The 18,166-nt window shown below is 50.6% G+C and overlaps 1 protein-coding gene and 1 long non-coding RNA gene across 3 annotated transcripts; one reads left to right on the top strand and one right to left on the bottom strand.

Annotated features, from left to right (window-relative positions):
- The first annotated feature begins 9,528 nt into the window (after positions 1–9,528).
- On the top strand, positions 9,529–12,799 carry LOC116147167 (uncharacterized). The gene is made up of 2 exons (XR_004130636.2): positions 9,529–9,655; positions 12,269–12,799. It is a non-coding gene; the product is annotated as an uncharacterized LOC116147167 (long non-coding RNA).
- Positions 12,800–14,220: 1,421 nt separating this feature from the next.
- On the bottom strand, positions 14,221–18,062 carry SPACDR (sperm acrosome developmental regulator). 2 transcript variants are annotated; one of them, XM_010996311.3, is made up of 3 exons: positions 16,923–18,062; positions 16,322–16,648; positions 14,221–14,684 (listed from the first exon to the last, which is right to left on the bottom strand). In XM_010996311.3, exons 1-3 carry the CDS (start codon positions 16,974–16,976, stop codon positions 14,451–14,453), a joined length of 615 nt encoding a protein of 204 aa, XP_010994613.1. In that variant the 5' UTR covers positions 16,977–18,062; the 3' UTR covers positions 14,221–14,450. The 2 variants fall into 2 exon arrangements, with proteins under 2 accessions (XP_010994613.1, XP_031288445.1); XM_031432585.2 differs by having other exon boundaries at positions 17,653–18,062.
- Positions 18,063–18,166: the final 104 nt, after the last annotated feature.

Raw genomic sequence — 18,166 nt, 5'->3', positions numbered from 1 at the left:
GGCCCGGACACAGAGATAAAAATAAGCCATTCTGTTTGCCAGCTTATGTTATGGGCCTCCAGGAAGTGGAAAGTTCATCGAATGACTTTAAAGAAACAATATGAATATGAGGATGGGTGGGTGGGGGTGAGGGAGTGAGGGGTCTCAGTCCTGCCCCGACTCTTCCTATGATTTTTTTTTTTTTTTTTTTTTTGGCTGGATCAGGCTGAGAGCCCTGGGATTGCTTTTCCCTAAAAAAAAAAAAAAAAAAAAAAAATTTCCCCCTTTAAGAAGTTACTGCTAAATGAGGACAATTCCTTCTCTATCCTTAACTTTAGAAACTCCTCCTGGCAGTGTGTTCTAGAGCTGTACCCTCTTCTGCCAAAGATGGATTCCAATTACATGTCACACCAAACCAAGCCCTGACTGGGGGCAGTAGAAGGTGGGAAGGGGGAACCCAGGAGGAGGGAAGAGAGAAGAGAAATTGTAAATATGGTCCAGGAACTGACACCCCTCTACTCACAGCAAAGGAGGGGAGAATCAGAGAAGCTTCCCTGACTCTACTACCTGAGATTGCCAAGTGAGGGTGCCCATCCCCAGCCCTCATTAGCCAGCCCCTCCCTCTACTCTCCACGCTGGGGAGGTCCCACCTGTGAATCATCGCCCATCCAGGGGAGGGTGGGAGAGGAGAGAAAAGTGGATACTGAAGGAAGAGGGAAAGAGGCACCAGAAGACCCCCAGGAAGAGGTCATGCTCTAGGCTCTTAGGCTCTGTCTTGATGGGTTAGACCCACCAGGTAGTGAAGTTCCCTTTAGTCACCTGGGCCAGGCAACCCCAGATCTGGATCCTGGTTTGGGAAAGACAAGTCTAGGTGCTGGAAGGGATCATTCAGAGTCATCCCTGAGGTTCTGCTATGGGTGGGCTGATGTGGGTCAGGAGACAGGACAGGGTCAGAGGTCCTTCAAGGGACCATGCTGCTGAGTAGCACTATGATGCATCCAGGGCAGTCATCCATGGTATGGCTGGGACCACAGCAGAGGACAGCTAGGAAGGTCTGCCAGGGCTGAGGAGGCAGGGGAAGAGCAAAGGTTCTGTCCAGGAAGGCACCCTCCAATAGGGTCAAGACAAGTCAAGGAAATGAGGCAGCAAACCACCACCACCCCATGTGCAGGGACCCCTCATCTCCCATCTCCCACTCCTGAATTGGCTGCTGCTTATGGGTCAACCCAGAGATACCCCCACACTGTGTTCCTATCACATGGGCGTGCTGGAAAATGGGAGTGACTGACTTGAACTTCAACAGCTGTAACTCACCCCCCAGCTACACACACATCCAGGCTCTCAGCCCCAGTGTGCTTTCCCATCTACCAAATCTCAGGAGTTGGTGGGGTAAACCCACACTGCTCCCCCACCCCCACAACCAGCAGAAGGTCAGGCCTGAGCCCACCACTCCTTAATCTCAGCCCAGAAAGAACAGCCCGAGATCCAGAGGGGAGGGCATAGGTCCAGGTGCAGGACAAAACACTGACCCCGAGGCCCTTGGCCTGGCCCCTCTAGCAGCAAGGAAAGGAACAGGAGAGCCAGGAAGACACCCCTTATGTCTCAGTCTCCAGGGATATGGGATGAGGCCAGCTTCTGGGAGGAAGGAGAGCTGAGGGTAGGGAAGGTCTCATTCGGAAGATGTCACAGTGTGGGTGGGGTAGAAGAAGGAGAAATTGGATGAAGCCAGGAAAACAGAAAGAAATAGATTTTCAGGGTTGGAGGTGTAGAGAATTCAGTGGAACTGGGCTCAGCAAAGGGGAGCATATTGGACTGAGGGGTCCTGCGCTTGCTGGGGAAGGGATGTCTTTGATGTCAATGTGGGGAATAGAAGTTGGTGCTAGTTGGTTAGGGCTTAAAAGAGCCTGGGGAGAAGCTGGTCAAAAACTACTTTAAGAAAGGTGATAAAGACAAGGTGAGCAACGTGGGTGGAGTTAGAGCTGTTAAACACGTGGCCATAAACCAGGAAGATGGGGCCATGGGTAGGGGGAATTCAACTATGCAGAGGGACATGTGATAAACTGCTGGCCTTACCCTGGGGTACAGGTCCAGACAGATCTCTCCCTGGCAGGGAGTCAGGGCCTCAAAAAAATGGGATGGGGACTGTCTGTTACTCAGTGAGGGTGGGCACACAGGATATGCTGGGGGACCTCAGGGATGAAGGATGATTTTGTGGAAGCCTCTAGATCAGACAAGGAGATGCTCGTGTGAGGTCCTTTCACGGCCTGAGGATGGCTAGTGGAAGAGAAGGATCAGAGTCCCTCGGACTCCACTCTCTGCAATAGCCCCAGCACCATCTGCCAAATGCCAATCCAACAGGAAAAGGCCAGGTAGGGGCAGGGGAAGGAGAGGAAGGGGGAGGCTGGAAGGGACGGGAAACAGAAAGTTGCCAGGTAGGAGTGAGAGGTGCCCTAGGCAGAGGAGAGATGGGAGTCAAGGGGGCAGAGACAAGGAACTGGGGGCTGGCACATCACGAAGTGACCAACAGGTGGTGACCACAGTCCCCAGCAATAACCTCAGCTTGGGCAGCTGTACAGAAACTGAGGAGAGACCAGGGCTGGGGGTGAAAGGGAGAAGGCCTGAGAGGGAACTGAAGCTCTGAAGTCCTGCCTTGGTCCTGAGGCTGCAAGAAGGTTTCAAGATGGTGGAGAAGGAAACATGGCTTGCAGCTCACTGGTACCCACAGCTGAGGCTGTGGGAAGCTTGGGTGGGGCAACAGGACTCTTCTCCCCCAAACTACTGGGACAAGGGGCCCCAGCCTCCGCAGACCACCACTCTCCCTTGTCCAAAGCTCAAGCCAGCTCCCCGAACCCTCCCCCTTTATCTCAACCTGTATCTCTACCCCTACACTGTCCCCACCTCCCCCAAGCTGCCCTCAAGAGGTGCCCAGGCACAGACCGAGCCCTCTCCTAAAAACTGTAACACAGAGGGGATCTTAGAGCTCATGAGAAAACGGACCCAGGGTCACCAGCTGGTAAGTGCAGAGCCAGGACCTGAGCCCAGGGCACCAGCCTGCGTGGGGCCCCACCCTTCCTCTCCCCACACCCACTCTGCCACTGATGCTCAGACAAGGGGGTGGCCATGTTCCCCAGAGCCCAGCACAGGACCACCACAGGGAAAGAAAATAAATATTTGTCAAATAAGAGGAAACTACCCTTTTCAGGTTTTAAACACTATCCTAATTCTGACAACCTGGGATATCAAGTGATATGATTTTTTTTAATTGGTCAAAATTTCTTTGAGAGTCCTTCCATTGAGAGGCAGGGTCTATGTCCCCTCCCCTTGAATCTGATCAGACTTGTGAGTCAAGTGGGGCCTTCACTGAAACAATTCTGCTTCTGACAAGCCAACCACCCCCACTCGCTGGGAAGTGGAGCAGGAGAGAGGGCAGGTAGAGCCAGCCTTGGGGTAGCCCTGTTTAGGGTCCCCCAAATTGCTGGGTGGTCTCCTTTTGTTCTGTAAATTAAACAACTCTCCTGGTAACCATCACTTTTCCTTCTCTGCCATAGCTGCCAGGGAGCTCAATGCTAAAGTTTGGGCCAGACTGCAGTAACTGACCTTGGCCTAGGTTTCTAGCATGTTTAGCTCCTTCTGTATTTTCAAAAGTGAATATAACACTATATCACAGGATTGCTGGGAGGATTACAGGAAGATATATATCATCTTTCAGAACCTACTATCCCCTAGGGCTTGTGCTAGCTGCTTGAAACAAAACTCAGTGGTATTATTCCCATTCTGCAGATGGGGAAATATAGCCGCATACAGAGGCCAAGTGATTTGCTCAAAGTCACACAGCAAGCAGGTATAGGAAATGAACTACACTCGAATGCTTTTCTTAGATCTAAAAGATAATGCATGTGTGAGAGCACCTAAATCAACAATGGTTTCCTTCCTTCCTTCCATCTTCGGCCTCCCTCAACCCATCTGAACACCCCTCAGCTGGAGCACTTCTCACCCTGCGCTGGGACTATCAATTTACCCTCTCAATTGTGGGCTGGACTGGAGTGAATCACCTGTAAAATCGCCCCAGGCAGGACCTAGCACTCAGTAAATGTTTGCTGAGCGAATGAAACCTCACCAATGGTATTCCATCACTCATTTTAAAGCTTTCATTCATCCCACAAATATGCACTGAGCACCTACTCTGAAGATCCAGGCACTGCAGTAAGTCCTCTGTGAACGTAACTTTGGTTAATCCTACCAATCACTGTGTGTTTGCTGTAAACAAAAAATTTAAAGGAGGAATCTAAAACAGTGGTTTTCAAACTCCAGCGGGTATCAGGATCTCCTGGAGGGCTGCTGAACACAATGGTGTGCTCCCCTCAGTTTCTGATTCAGTACGTCTGTGGTGCGGCCCTAGAAACTGCATTTCTAATAAACACCCAGGAGATGCTGATGCTGCTGGCTGCTGGTCCACACTCTGAGAACCACAGCTAGTAAGTGGTGAGGCCTCAGTCTAAACCCAGGTCTGTCTGACTGCCCAGGCTCTTACACACAATCCCTAGTGCTTCTTAACCTGAGAGCAGAGCAAGTGGCATGAAGGAAGCCTTTAGCTAAGTTCTGCTTGCGCAGCTTGGGGAGAAAGGCAGTCATCCCCTCTGGTCTTTCCTGCTGCCCCCTACCCTGACCCCAGGTGGGCCTGCCTGGAGGCTACTGAGAGTTATGGCCTAGAACTGCTCCTGAGACCCTTCCTCCTACTTCTCAACTCCTCTCCTGGCTGATTACCACAACTCATAAGATTAAGTGATCAACACTTACCTGTGTATTTGGGGGAAGGCTGGTGTAATGATGATCTGCCAAAGATGTCAGGTCCAATCCCAAGTGTCTTTAAAAGAGGGAAGCAGCAGGAGACTTGATACAGAAGAAAAAGGGACAATGTGACAAAGGCAGAGATTGGAGTGGTGCGCCCACCAGAGGCTGGATGACGCAGGAACAGATTCTCCTTTAGAGGTCCTGAAGGGAGCACAGCTTTGCTCACACCTTGATTTCAGCTCAGTGAAACTGATTGCCAACTTCTGGTTTCCAGAACCCTGAGAGAATGAATTTCTGTTGTTTTCAGCCACCGAGTTGGTGGAAATTTGTTACGGCAGCTCCAGAACACTCATACAGCTGGGGGAAAGATCTGGGCCGCACGTCAGGCTCAGTCCACTGTGTCCCCCAGGATCTCGCTCACACCTTCACCTTGGTGGTACCTCTGTTCCTGGGGGGCTGGGATTGGAGGCCCTGTTGTGGGAAGGATCTAGCCATGAAGGGCCATTTCTTCCTTTGAAGGCTTCTCCAGGCTCCAAGGGAAACTGGGGTGAAGGCAGGAGGAGAAAGGGTGGGCATGGTGGGAGACAGGTGTTGGAGGCATTGGGGAAGGGAGCCTGGTGTTGGGATTATAGAGGATGACTGGGTGCAGGTCGCTCTGTCGGGGAGAAGGAAGGGGAAGCCATGACAGCACAGGGGTTGGGGTGACCGTGGAGAGGTCCTGTTGTGTGACAGACCTTCCCTGATGGGGAAGGTCTATGTTCAGTCATGCCCATCTGGTGGCCTCCAAGATCTTAAGGTTCTGGGGGTGGCCACACAGCTGGTTACCAATCATGCTCGGCTAGTGCACAGTTGCCATGGCAACCAGGACAGGTGCTCAGGAAACCGAGACCTTAGACACAGAGTCTGTGGAAACCTAGGCTGCTGGCAGAGCCCTAGGAATTGAGACCTAGCCCCCTACACACACGGTGTCAGTCCTTCAACCTGAGAAAATCCCCAGTGCCCAGTAGATTCCCCGCTGGCATCCCAGGCAGAAGAAAGGCTGTTACTCTGGCAACAAAGGGTTGAGGCTGGGTTGGTTTGGGGCCAGAAAGATAGAGGGGACTGCAGGCAGGGTCTGGGTAGCCCAGCAGAAAGTGAACTTGGTGGACAACTGCGTACCAGTTTTTCTGCCCAGAGAGTGCATGAAGAGAGGACAGAGAAACCCACTCATCATGTGGTCCTGACCGCTCTTTCCTTCACATTAGGAGTGGAAGTTCCCCTGACTTTGCTCTGGCTCCAGAAAGAGTTTTCTGGATAGATCACCTGGGACTAGCAGAAAGGAGGATACTTGGATGCCACAGGAAGAGCAGGAGAGAGGTAGGACCACCAGGTCCTGAGAAGAGAAAGGAGAGGTGGTATCACACAGGTGCTCAGGTACCTTGTCAGTGCTGCCTGGAGGTTTTGCCCAGATAGATCCCAGACGGAAGCCAGTCCTTAGGGTCAGGGACGCACAGATCAAGCCACAGCTGTTGACGGGGTTGGGGGTTGAGAAGCACATTTCAGTGGGTCCCTCAGGGGTAGGACAGTGTGGTGAGGAAAGTAACAAATCTAGGTGGGCTGTTAGGGCTGAGGTGTCCCACCTGTGACTTCCTGCTCCTGTCCACTTCAGACCCAGGTTTCTCCCTTGTCACCCAACTCCCATGTTTGCAGAGTGAACCTGCGTCAGGGGGTCGGCAGCCTCCTGGGGCCGTGCGCATTCTCCTCTGCCTCTCCTCACTGGCTCCTGGGCCTTAAAGGTCCTCTTGGGGAAGAGAGCACAGCCCGGAGAGGGAGCACAGTAGGGGAGCCAGAGACAGGACCCCAAAGGGAGGGAGTCTGAACCTTGAAGCCAATGCTGAAGTCATCAAGTGGGCAGGTCAACATGGATGGACCTTGAAGGCATTATGCTAAGTAAAATAAGTCAGACAGAGAAAAACAAATATCGTATGATCTCACTTATATGTAGAATAATAACAGTAATAAAACGAACTCATAGATACAAAGAACAGATTGGTGGTTGCCAGAGGTGGGACAACAGGGGATGGGCAAAATGGGTGAAGGTGGTCAAAAGGCACAGACTTCCAGTTATAGAATAAACACGTCCTGGGGATGTCATGTACAGCATGGTGACTATAGTTAATAACACTGTATTGTATATTTGAAAAATAATAAAATAACAGTTAAAACAATTTTTGCAAAGAAGAATAAAGTGGGAAGAATCACGCTACTCAATGTTAGGGCTCATTACAGTAATCAAGAGAGGGAGGTATTAGCAAGGGACAGACACGTTGATCAATGGGACAGACAGAGAACTCAGAAATTAGATCCACAGACCCACACAGATATGCCCAACTGATTTTTGACAAAGGCCCGAAAGGAATTCAGTGACAAAAGGATGACCTTTTCAATAAATGGTGCTGGAACAATTGCACATCCATAACCAAAAAAATGAACGTTGCCCTAAATCTCATACCTTATACAAAAATTAACTCCAAATATATCAGAGAGTTCAAACAACAAAGCCTTACTGTATAGCACAGGGAATTATATTCAATATCTTATAGTAACCTATAATGAAAAAGAATATATATATGTGTGTGTATAACTGAATCACCGTGCTGTACACCAGAGACTGACACAACATTGTAAATCGACTATACTTCAATTTTAAAAAACGTACCACAGACTTCAGTGTAAAATTAGAAAATGCAGGGGAAAAAATAGACAAAAATCTTCAGAACCTATAGCTAGGGGAAGAGTTCTTAGACTTGACACCAAAGACGCAACCCATAAAAGGAAAACTTGATAAATTGGACCTCATCAAAATAAAAAATTTATACTTTGTGAAAGACCCTGCCATGAGAAAGAAATGACAGCTATAGACTGGGAGAACATATTTGGAAATGATATCTCCAACAAAGTACTTATATATATCTAGAATATTTTTTTAAACTTGCAAAACTCTAAAAACAACAACAAACAATCCAATTAAAATACAGGCAAAACACACGAACAGACATTTCACTAAAGAGGATATACAGATGGCAATTATCTGAACACACATGAAAAGATGTTCAACAGCATTAGCCACTAGGAACATGCAAATTAAAACCAGAATGAGATATCACTGGACACCTGTCAGAATGGCTAAAATAAACAACAGTGATAACAGCAAATGCTGGTGAGGATGTGGAGTAATTGGATAACTCACACACTGATGGCAGGAACGTAAAATGGTCCAGCTGCTCTGGAAAAGAGTATGGCAGTTTCTTACAAAATGAAACATGCACTTAGCTTATGACCCATCCATTGCACCCTTGGGCATGAAATGAAAACTTACACAAAAATCATCTGTACACAAATGTCCCTACAAGCTTTATCTGTAAGAGCCCCCAAATGTCCTTCAATGGCTGGTTAAACAAACTGTGGATCATCCATACCTTGGAATACTACTCACCAATAAAACATGGTGGGGGAGGGTATAGCTTAGTGGTAGAGTGTACGCTTAGCATGCACAAGGTCCCAGTTTCAATCCCCAGTAAGTACCTCCGTTAAAATAAGTAAATAAATAAGTAAACTTAATTACCTCTTCCCCCACCAAAACGAAAACGAAAACAAAAAAGGACCATGCTTCTGATACATGCAACAACTTGGATGAATTTCAAGGGAATTATGTTGTATGAAAATAAAGGCAACCCCAAAAGGCTATCAACTCTACAACTCCACTTATATAACTCCACTTATATTCTTGAAATGACAAAATTATAGAAAGGGAAAACAGGTTAGTAGTTGCCAAAAATTAGGGAGGGGAGAGGGAAAGAAGCGGTGAAGGCTATCAAAGTGTAGCACAAGATATCCCTCTGATGGAACTGTTCTGGATCTTGTATGTGGCGGTGGTGGTCACAAATCTACAAGTCATAAAATTACAAGGAACTAAATATGCACACACAGGCACATACAAATAAGGACATGTAAAATGGGTGAATCTGAATAAGGTCAGTGGGTCGCATTAATGTCAATTTTGTGGTGGTGAAATTGTACTATAGTTATGCAAGATGTTATCACTGAAGGAAACTGGATGAAGGGTATACAAGAGCTCTGTATTATTTTGGACGATTGCATGTGAATCCACATTATTTCAAAATAAAAAGTTAAAAAAAAAAAAAAGAAAACAGAGGACTGTGTTAAAATATTTGCCACTCATAAAGGGCTAATGTCCTTTACGTAAAAAGAACTTCTAGACATCAAAGGAATAATAGCAAATCCAAACATGTATACAGTATGTAATATGTGGCAAGTACTATTCTAAGTTTTTGGATGCATTAACTCATTAAATCCTCACAATAATCCTATGTCCTCTCCATTTTACAGGTGAGGCACTAAGGCACAGAGAGTTAAGAACTGGCCCAGGGCCATACAGCTAGTAAGTGGTAGAGCCAGGATTCAAAGTCCAGCAGTCTGGCTTTAGAATGAAAGCTCTTAAACTCCATATGAAAATCTGTGGGTCTCTAGAAAAGACCCACAGCCCAGGACAAAAGTTTGTCAGCACATATAAACAATAAAGGAAAAACAAATGGGTCCGAAACTTAGAGGAGAGGAGAGAAAACTGCAGAAGGGTGATGCAGACCTCCCCATACCCCAGGCACCAGCGTTTTCAACGGCCTCTCTGCCCCAGCTTGGGCAAGCCCAGCCCATGCCACACCTCATTGCACAAGGCGCAGACTCCTCCTTCAACACAAAAAGACCAAGCCTCGCCTTCTAACACCTGCCTCTCTACAGCCACCCGCTCCAGGAGGCACTGAGGGAAAGGGAAACAGGCAGAAGGCCATGCCTCAGCTTTAACGTGGAGACAGACACTGCATCCCAGGTGAGCTGGGAGACAGGTGTGGGGCAGATGGGCTCAGCTTCTGCAAACAAAGAGGACTGAGAATGGAAGAGGAGGCCCCCTGCCTTAGTCCATCTCCCCCTTGGAGATTTTGTCAGCTGTCTGCCCAGTCCCCCAGACTGACCCAGTGAGCAGACTGGCAGCTCCAGCACGGAGTGGGCAGTTCTGCAAATCTGGCAGCAATGACCCAGGGGACAAAGGACTCAGTATGAGGCCACCACCAGCAATACCTGCTCCCAGGCCTGCAGCCTTCCTGGTCCCTTGGGAAGGCTCTAGCCCTCTGAGTCCCCCAGGTGCTCCCCTCCCATCTCCCTCCTCCCCAAGGCCTGGTGAACAATGGCCATATCTTGGGGTTGGGGGCAGGGCAGACAAAGGAAGCTAGCCCCACAACAGTCCTAGAGACTAACATCTCATTTGACAGGCGACTTCTTCCCTCAGGCAGAACATAGAGAATACCAGCCGTACCATCCTACGGTCTTTTCCTCTGATTAATCTCAGTTCTGGGCGGGGAGGGTATAGCACAGTGGTAGAGTACAAGCTTAGCATGCACAAGGTCCCAGGTTCAAGACCCAGTACCTCTATTAAAAATAAATAAATAAAAACCTAATCACCTCTATTAAAAATCTCAGTCCTGCTACTGCGAGGAAAGCAGGAACAAGTTAAAACTACAGAGACCCACAGGTTCACTCAGGCATCTGTGTACTCCCCACTGTACACGCACCCTGACTGCATGTCTGAATCACTCTGAGGCCAAGGCCTCCATGCCTGTGCCCACCCCGCGGCAGGGCTGGCTCTCCTCTGCGGGGCTCAAATACAAAAGTGGATGAGGCTGAAGGGGAGGGAAGAACATGAGTAGAAAGAAGATCCGGTGTCCAGGACTGGAACTTTGTCTCTGGGTTCAAAGGCTTAAACCGAGAATATTTCACCCCGGTCAACTCTCTCTGTGGCAGCTTTGAACTGTCAGGAAGCCGAGCTGAGGGAGTTGGAGGCACCATGCGTCCCCAACCCTGAAGAGTGTGCAGTGGATAAGGAAGCACTGGGCCCAACTGGAGCCCCTGGACCCTGGCAGGGCGCAGATTACATCATTATATTTGAAGAGTCTCTGAGGAAGGAAAGGGACTCAGTGGAGTCCCGCAGTAGTGATACCAATATTGAGACCACGACCAGGGTCGCCTGACTGTCTCAAGTGCTCGTCCTGCTCCTCACTGCACAACACATTCTTTGTCACTTCCAAGTGGTGTCCCCTCCACGAGACAGCTGTTTGGAGGGTGCACCCCACACACAAGGTGAAGGTTTACCTTCTGGTTCACTCAGCACTGTTTGAGGCCATGGAGAGAGTAATCATAACCCGCAGATCACAACCACTCGCACAATAATAGCAGCTCACATTTACGGAGTCCTTCTGGTATGCCAGGCACCGTCTCCCTGACCTTCACAACAGACCTAGGTAGGACACGGGTACTACTACCATGCCCACTTTACAAATGAGAAAACCGAGGCTCAGAGAGGTTAACCAATTTACCCAAGCTTACACATCCAGGAAGTGTTAGTTTAAACCACTTCCCACGCTCTTAACTACTGCATTCCACTGCTGCTACCCAAGTATACTGGTAAACAAATCAGTATGATAATTTCAGACCCTGCTAAGTACTAAGAAAATATAAAGCATGGTGAGAGATAGAGGACGATCTTGACAGCGGCTGTCTCCCAATCTCTAGGTCAGGTGGTCAGGGAAAGAGTCCACGAAGATGTAATGACATCTGTACAGACTCCAGAGGGGCAAGGAACCCTCCATGCCAAGATCTGAGAGAGGGGCATTTTAGACAAAGGGGACAGTTTGGTTTTTTCCCAAGGGTGATGGAAGGTTTAAGCAGGGGAGTGACAGGTTTCGCTCTGTGATGAATAGATTGTAGGGGGATTCCTGGGGGAAAGCAGAAGAGATCTGAAATTTTCAGGAAATCTGATTATGAAAGGGGAGAGGGGAGAGGGGGCAGGACTGAGAATAGAGCAGGGGGACCTGTGACCAGTACTCTTCCTCACCCATAGTCTTACCACTTCTGCCCCGTGGAGTCCAGCAGCCTTGAGGGAGGGGAAGTGCCTGGGGCCTGACGGGGACAGGGGGGGAAGGTGTCCAAGACGGGATTTTTGCTCAAGTTTGTCATCAGGAGGCAGATTTCCCCAGGGGTCACACTGTCCCTCACTGCTCTCCACCAGAAAGGGCTGGGTGGGTAAGATTCCTCCCCCCACCATCACCACAAATCTCCACCCCAGGAGAGCCTATGTTTTCCTCCCAGTTGGGAAGTTCTTCCTCACGTCCCAACACAGGCCAGGGCTCTGGACTGGATTACTTAGGATGGGGAGAAAGGTGGCCACCTGGGTGCACTGAGAAATTTAGGAAAAGCAAGTTCTGTGGACTTTCCCCCTCCACCCTGGCCCTTTGTCTCTCCCACGTCTCCTGCCCCCGCTTGGCCAAGCCCAGACAGGACTCCATCATGTCTGGGGAGCAAGAGACGGTGGGAGGTGCCAGCAGCTCCCTGGGCTGTGGAGCTGCTGGCTGAACTCACCTTCTTTCTTTCCTCCCCTCCTGTTCCCAAGATGCTGAAGAAGCCAAAGAAGAATGGAAGCAGTATTCCTTCTCCTAAGCCCACAGCCTCAAGCCCATTGGCTCCTGGATCTGTTGCTACTTGCAAGGCTGTTTACCAGTGACCCTCAGGGCGGCTCAGCCTTCACACTGCCCTACCCAACTCTCACTGAAATCTTAGGTCCCCAAGGAAGAAAAGCACACCTCTAAGGACTTGGAGGGGCTGATTCTGGATCTTAGGCAGTAAGGCCATACTCCATAGCCCTGGGAGCCATTAAACCCCCAGGCTTCCTGGGACACTGACCCTGCATTGCCTGTTTGGCCCCAGAAAAGTTCCTGACACATAATGGAAATGTGGTGAATAAGTGGTGACCGAACGTCCCAGAATTGAGCCCCTGTGTATTAGAATGTTTTGAGACCCTGCCTGGCTTCAGGTTAAACTCAGGACAGATTCCTAGAGAAGGAATGGAACACCTGCTACATAACACGCATGTGTGTGTGTGTGTGTGTGTGTGTGTGTGTGTGTGTGTGTGTGTAATGTGTATGTAGCATGTCCTGTGTGAGCAAGACTCATTTGTTTGATGGATGAAAGCTGCACAACCATAAACATGACCTTCCTGTCCCTCAGTTTTCCTCTTTAAAAAATGGAAGTGATAATTCTTCATCAGAAAGCCATTGTGTGAGAATTACTTAGAACAAAACACAAACGTAGTCTCAGTGGGGGTTTCATAAGTGGTGGATGATGTTGCTCTGTGGTGTACAGCCAACAGGCTCAGGGTAGCAGAGCTGTAGGGTGTAGGGCGGGGCAGCCCCCATGCTGCTCAGGGCTTTGGGGATAAGCCACCCCAAATCCCAGCAATGGGGCCCAACTAGGCCAGAGCTGCGGGTGGGAGAGAGACGGGGGTTGGGGTGGGGGGTAGGGGAGAGTTTGCTGACTTCTCTAATATACTGAGTCCTTCCAGCAAACCATCCCTGTTGCTCTTCACTGGCCCCCAGCTTTACTAGCGCCCACCGCCTGCTACTCAAACTAACCTCTCTGGGAGCAAGACCCATCGGCACACTCATCCCTCCTCCGCTCCCGGGGCCTCTGCTGCCCCCTAGGCTCGGTCCTGATGCTAACGCTCGCTCCTCCCCACACCTCCAAGCTTTATGAACTCTGACATCCCCGAATTTTGCCGTCTTGTGAAATAGCTCTGCTTTTCCTTGCGGAGCCACCTCTGCGCCTTTGCGTAGCCTGGCAAGAGGTCAGGCTAAGCCAGAGAGGGGACTTGAGGCCCCACGGTCTCACCTCGTGTTGACCCCCGCCCCCGAACCTCCCTCCAGATCGCCAGCGCCTCACGCCCGGCCGCTGGTCCCACGGGGCCAGACGAAAATCCTTCCGATTCCTCCGACCGCGACCCCAGGGCCCCCGCCCTCGCCTTCTGCCCCGCGGCCCCGCCCCGCCGCCGGGAACCCTGGGAGGTGTAGTTTTTGGCCGCTCTCGGCGGGGGCGGGGCTCGCACAGCCTGATGAGAGTCGGCGGCCGCCACGTGGAAGACACTGACCCTCTCCATGGCTGAGCCCAAGAGCGCCAGAGAGGCCGGGCAGTGGGTTGGCTTCGGAGACGAAGTTTCCAGCGAGGTCTTGTTCGCCGTGGGGTCTTGGACAAGTCCCGTAACATCTACAACAGTCTGTTGTAGGATTTCCAGGGAGAGCGCGGGCTCGGCACCTGGTACCCAACCAATGAACCGGTCGGTGCTGATGCTGTCGTGACTGGCCGGGCTGATTGGCCAACGGCAGTTCGGCCCCTAGAAGTGTGCGTGAGCCCAAAGCCTGGCCATTTGACCCTCCCCGCCACCCCCACCCCCCCAACAGCAGGCGCAGAAGTTACTCCCATTCATATCTGGGCCACCACCTCAGGTGCTCCTCCCTGTGCCACCCAAGTTCCCCTGCTTGCCTCTGGCCATCCACAAACACACTCTACATCTACTCAGAAATACCTGAAATTTATTTCCCAACATTTTGATAATTTTTTACAAACTGAATAAAAGGAATGAAGGGGAGTATGTGGGACCCCAGGCCAGGCCTTGGGGTCCTGATGAGAGGTGACAGTAATGAACACTTCTCCTCACTCACAACTCCTGGACTGCTGCCCTGACTTCTGTTCCAACCTTACCTAAGAGTGAGGTGGGGGCTTTCTGAGGATGTGGGGCTCCCCTAGAGAGGACTCCGGGCATCCTGTTTCAGGCCCTGAACTGGGTCAGTTTGGGAGCAAGTGTGGGCCCGGATGTAGCGCCTTCGCCGCCTCTCCTGCCTGCGGGCCAGCTGCCGCAGTTGTTTCCGAATGGCCCACAGCACCAAGTACACTTCCCGTAGCATCTCAGCCTCCCGCGACTCCAAAGGGGATCCAGTCTTCATTTGGGAGGCAACTGAGGTAGAACTCACGGATGACTGTGAAAGAGAGAAGATAAGCACACATGAATAGCATGGTGCTGGTGGAACCACCTGCAGATAAACAGCAAAGGTTTTTCTAATTCCACCTCCTCTGTCAGGCCTCAGCTTGGCACTGCCTCCTCCGGGAAGCCTTCTTGGGCTGTCTCTACTCTTGTGTTCACCCATACCACATTTTCTACATTATTTGTTCTGTAGATTCATGTTTTCAATAGAAGAATACAACCTTCTGGAAGACAGGGACCTTGTCTGAGTCCCCACCAGGGTTCCATGGAGAGCATATCAAAATAAAGGTCACCCTGACCTCTGTCTCCAACCCAAAGCTCTCTCCTGACCTCCAGGCCTGTATATCCCACTGCCTCCTAGACATCTCCCTGCAGATGTCCACCCTAAACGTGTCACTTTCTCCCCTAAGTCTGCCCCTGCTCTCAGTGAATGTCTCCATCCTGCTCTGACTTCTGTCTCTCCCTCTCCCCTCACTGTCACCCAATCAACCACCCAGTACAACAATTCCACCTTTTAAATATCGCTCTGATCCATTAACTTGTTCTACCTGGTGCCTCTCTCCCCATCCAGAACATTCTTTCCTCTGAGCCTGGCCTGCAACACCTCCAATGGATCCTCCTGCCTGTCTCATCTTGGCCCCTTCTGACTTCCCTCCACAGGGCAGTCAGGTAAACTTTTGAAAATTATTGGTAATGCAGTAGTACTTTATTCAAGGCCAAATAAGCTTACTTGGCAGTGATCTAGACCTTCCCTTTTTAAAATGAAAATTGTGACTTGGAGATAATTATTGATCGACATGCAGTTGTGAGAAATAATAGAGTTTGTGTATACTCTTTAACCATTTCCCCCAAAGTAAAATCTTTCAAAACTCTAGTACAATATCAGAGGATACTGACATCAATACAATACACTGATCTGAATGTATTCCTATTTCCCAGTTTTACTTTGTACTTTGTGTGTGTGTGTGTGCACGTGTGTTGAATTCTACCCAATTTTATATCACATGTGCAGGTTCATGTATCTAACTGCCATATTCAAGACACAGGAGATTTACAGCAACACAAAGATTCCTCATGTTGCCCATTTGTAACCAACTCACCTCCCCTCTCTCCCCCTCCGCACGCAGCCCCTGGCGACCACTAAACCACTAATTGGAGCTCACTTCTATCATTTTGTTATTGCAAGAATGGTATATAATATAAATAGAATCATACGATCTATAACCTTTGGGGACTGGTGGTTTTCACTCAGCATAATTCCTTTGAGATCCATCCAAGTTGTTGCAGTTTGTCCCTTTTTATGGCGGAGAAGCATTCCACGGTATGGATTATCACAGTTTAACCATCCACCCACTGAAGGACATTTGGGTTGGTTTGGACTGTGATGAACAAAGCTGCTATAACCATTCAAATCCAGATTTTTGTGTGAACGTAAAATCTCATATATCTGGGGATAAACACCCAAGAGTACACTCACTGGGCCATATGATAATTGTAGGTTTAGTTTTATAAGAACCAACCAAACTGTTTTTCCAGAGTGACCACACCATTTGATACTCTGACCAGCATGAATGAGTGATGGGAGATGGGGGGGTGGGAGGGCTGTTGGGGACAAGGAGTTATGGTGCTGACCTTCCAGCTGCACATCTGCCAGCCAGACTGCAGGGCTGAGACCATGAGCGCGGAGACGGATTTGACAGCAGTCTGTGGCAGCTGCAACAGCGATCTTCTCCCTTGGCCTGCTTCCACCGCAGCTCCATCCGTGGTGGTCTTGGCCAACGTGCAGGGATCAGCCACTTTGGGGGACACATCCATCTTGGAGGCCTTAGCCTCTTTGGCGGGCTCAACCAACTTCAAAGTCTCAACCACCTTGGAAGCCTTATCTACCTTCGAAACATTTTTCTTGGAATCAGTGTGTTCTATGACGGTTGACTTAGCTTTGTGTTTCCAGAAGAAAAGCTAAGACAAGGAGAGACAGGAGAGGGGGCAGATCAAGAGACAACAGTGAGCAGAAGAGAAGACCCAGAGGAGAAGGGGCAGTGACTGTCCTGGCCTCCTCCCCGATAGTCCTGTCCCTCACCTCCTCCTTCCCCGTCTTGTTTGGCCACAGGAGGCCAGGAGGAGAGGGAGGCCAGGTGAGGGAGTGGGGGATGGGGTTCTGTGATCTAAAGGTCATGGACCAGTATTGCTCACCCCAGCATGTCAAGAGGAAGAGGCAGTCTCTGAAACTCACCCAGCGACTAATCTTGCGCCAAATCCATCGGAAAAACCTCACAACCGCAGCCATCTCTCCAGATACACAAGCCCCAGGTAGGGGGCAGAATCAGCATTTAGTTCAGTAGGGAAGGGGAGGGGGACAGGCTGCAGGCCAATGGCCGCCACCTAAGGGGTCTTTCGGGAGCTTCAAGCACAGCAGTGAAGAAAGAAATAGAGAATCCAGGAGGAAAGATCCCCACAGTGACTCACCCTAGGCCCTTCCTCCCCTCCCTGGGACAGGGAGAGGAGTCAAAAGTGGATGAGAACCCAGAGGGAGGGAGAATTCTAGCCCATTGTGAGAGCTTGCCTGGCCCTGACCCCAACCCCCGAGGCCTTTCCAAAACCCCCAGAGCCAATCCCTTCACCTTCACCTTTCTTCCCCCAGATCCAGGGAAGGGAACCTAACATTTACTGAGCACCTGGTACTCACTGGGCATTTCCCATGTGTGTCATGTAACCCTCCCAGTTGCCCGTCAGGTAGGTATTACCATCAGTGCCATTTTACCCATGAGGAAGACAAGATTCAGAAAAACCAAAGAATCTGCCCAAGTCGTAAGTCTTGTAAATCTTGGGAGCCCCAGGGCGGGAGTCCAACCCAGGCCGGCCTCCAGTATCCTGCTCTCCGCAGGTCCCCGTCTCCAGGGTTCTCCTGAAGTGGAGGCTGCTGCTTTCCCCCCTTCCCCACTAGATGGGGTCCTTCTCCCTACCTGCCTCTTCTGCCTGGGAGCCAAGCCGAGGCTGTCAAGGAGGGGACTGCTCACCCACAGGGCCCCATCCTCAGCCAGCTGGGGGTGGAAGCCACGGAGGCTAGCCAGGCCTGGCGAGGGCACCGTGTGCCCAGGGAGCCTGGCCCACACCCAGCGCTCAGACAAGGCGCCCATTCAAGGCCCCCCGCCCCGCCCCCAAGCAACCACCCGGATCCAGCCCGCAGAGGGGACACGCTGGGAAGTTGGGGGTGGATCCGGCACAATCACCAAAGGCCTCATTGTTTCCCTGTCCCCCACCAGCACGTGGGCCGACGCCCCCCTCCCCCTCCACTCCCTCTGCCTCGCCTCGCCTGCCCCTTCCCAGGACCCAGGACGCTGGCTCCCTTGTCTTCCCGCACCTCCACTCTGAGCCACGTTAGACCTCCCCAGGCCGGACAAAACCTCCAGGGGAGCCCGGAGACTGGGTTTTTCTCCCACATGTGGACACTGTTGGTGCAGGTCCCTCTGGACACAA

Source organism: Camelus dromedarius, chromosome 24 (genome assembly GCF_036321535.1).
Source record: "Camelus dromedarius isolate mCamDro1 chromosome 24, mCamDro1.pat, whole genome shotgun sequence".
Lineage (NCBI taxonomy): Eukaryota > Metazoa > Chordata > Mammalia > Artiodactyla > Camelidae > Camelus > Camelus dromedarius.
Note: the sequence above shows the minus strand (reverse complement) of the source record. Positions and strands in the feature narration are given on the sequence as shown.

What these genes read in the sequence shown, in the direction of transcription:
- SPACDR (XM_031432585.2), bottom strand. Translation starts at nt 17,826, where the DNA reads ATGGGCGCCTTGTCTGAGCGCTGGGTGTGGGCCAGGCTCCCTGGGCAC. An exon ending in CTCCCAGGCAGAAGAGGCAG is followed by an intron (nt 16,649 to 17,652) that starts GTAGGGAGAAGG and finishes TCCTTGTCTTAG; the next exon opens with CTTTTCTTCTGGAAACACAA. An exon ending in GGCAGATGTGCAGCTGGAAG is followed by an intron (nt 14,685 to 16,321) that starts GTCAGCACCATA and finishes TCTCTTTCACAG; the next exon opens with TCATCCGTGAGTTCTACCTC.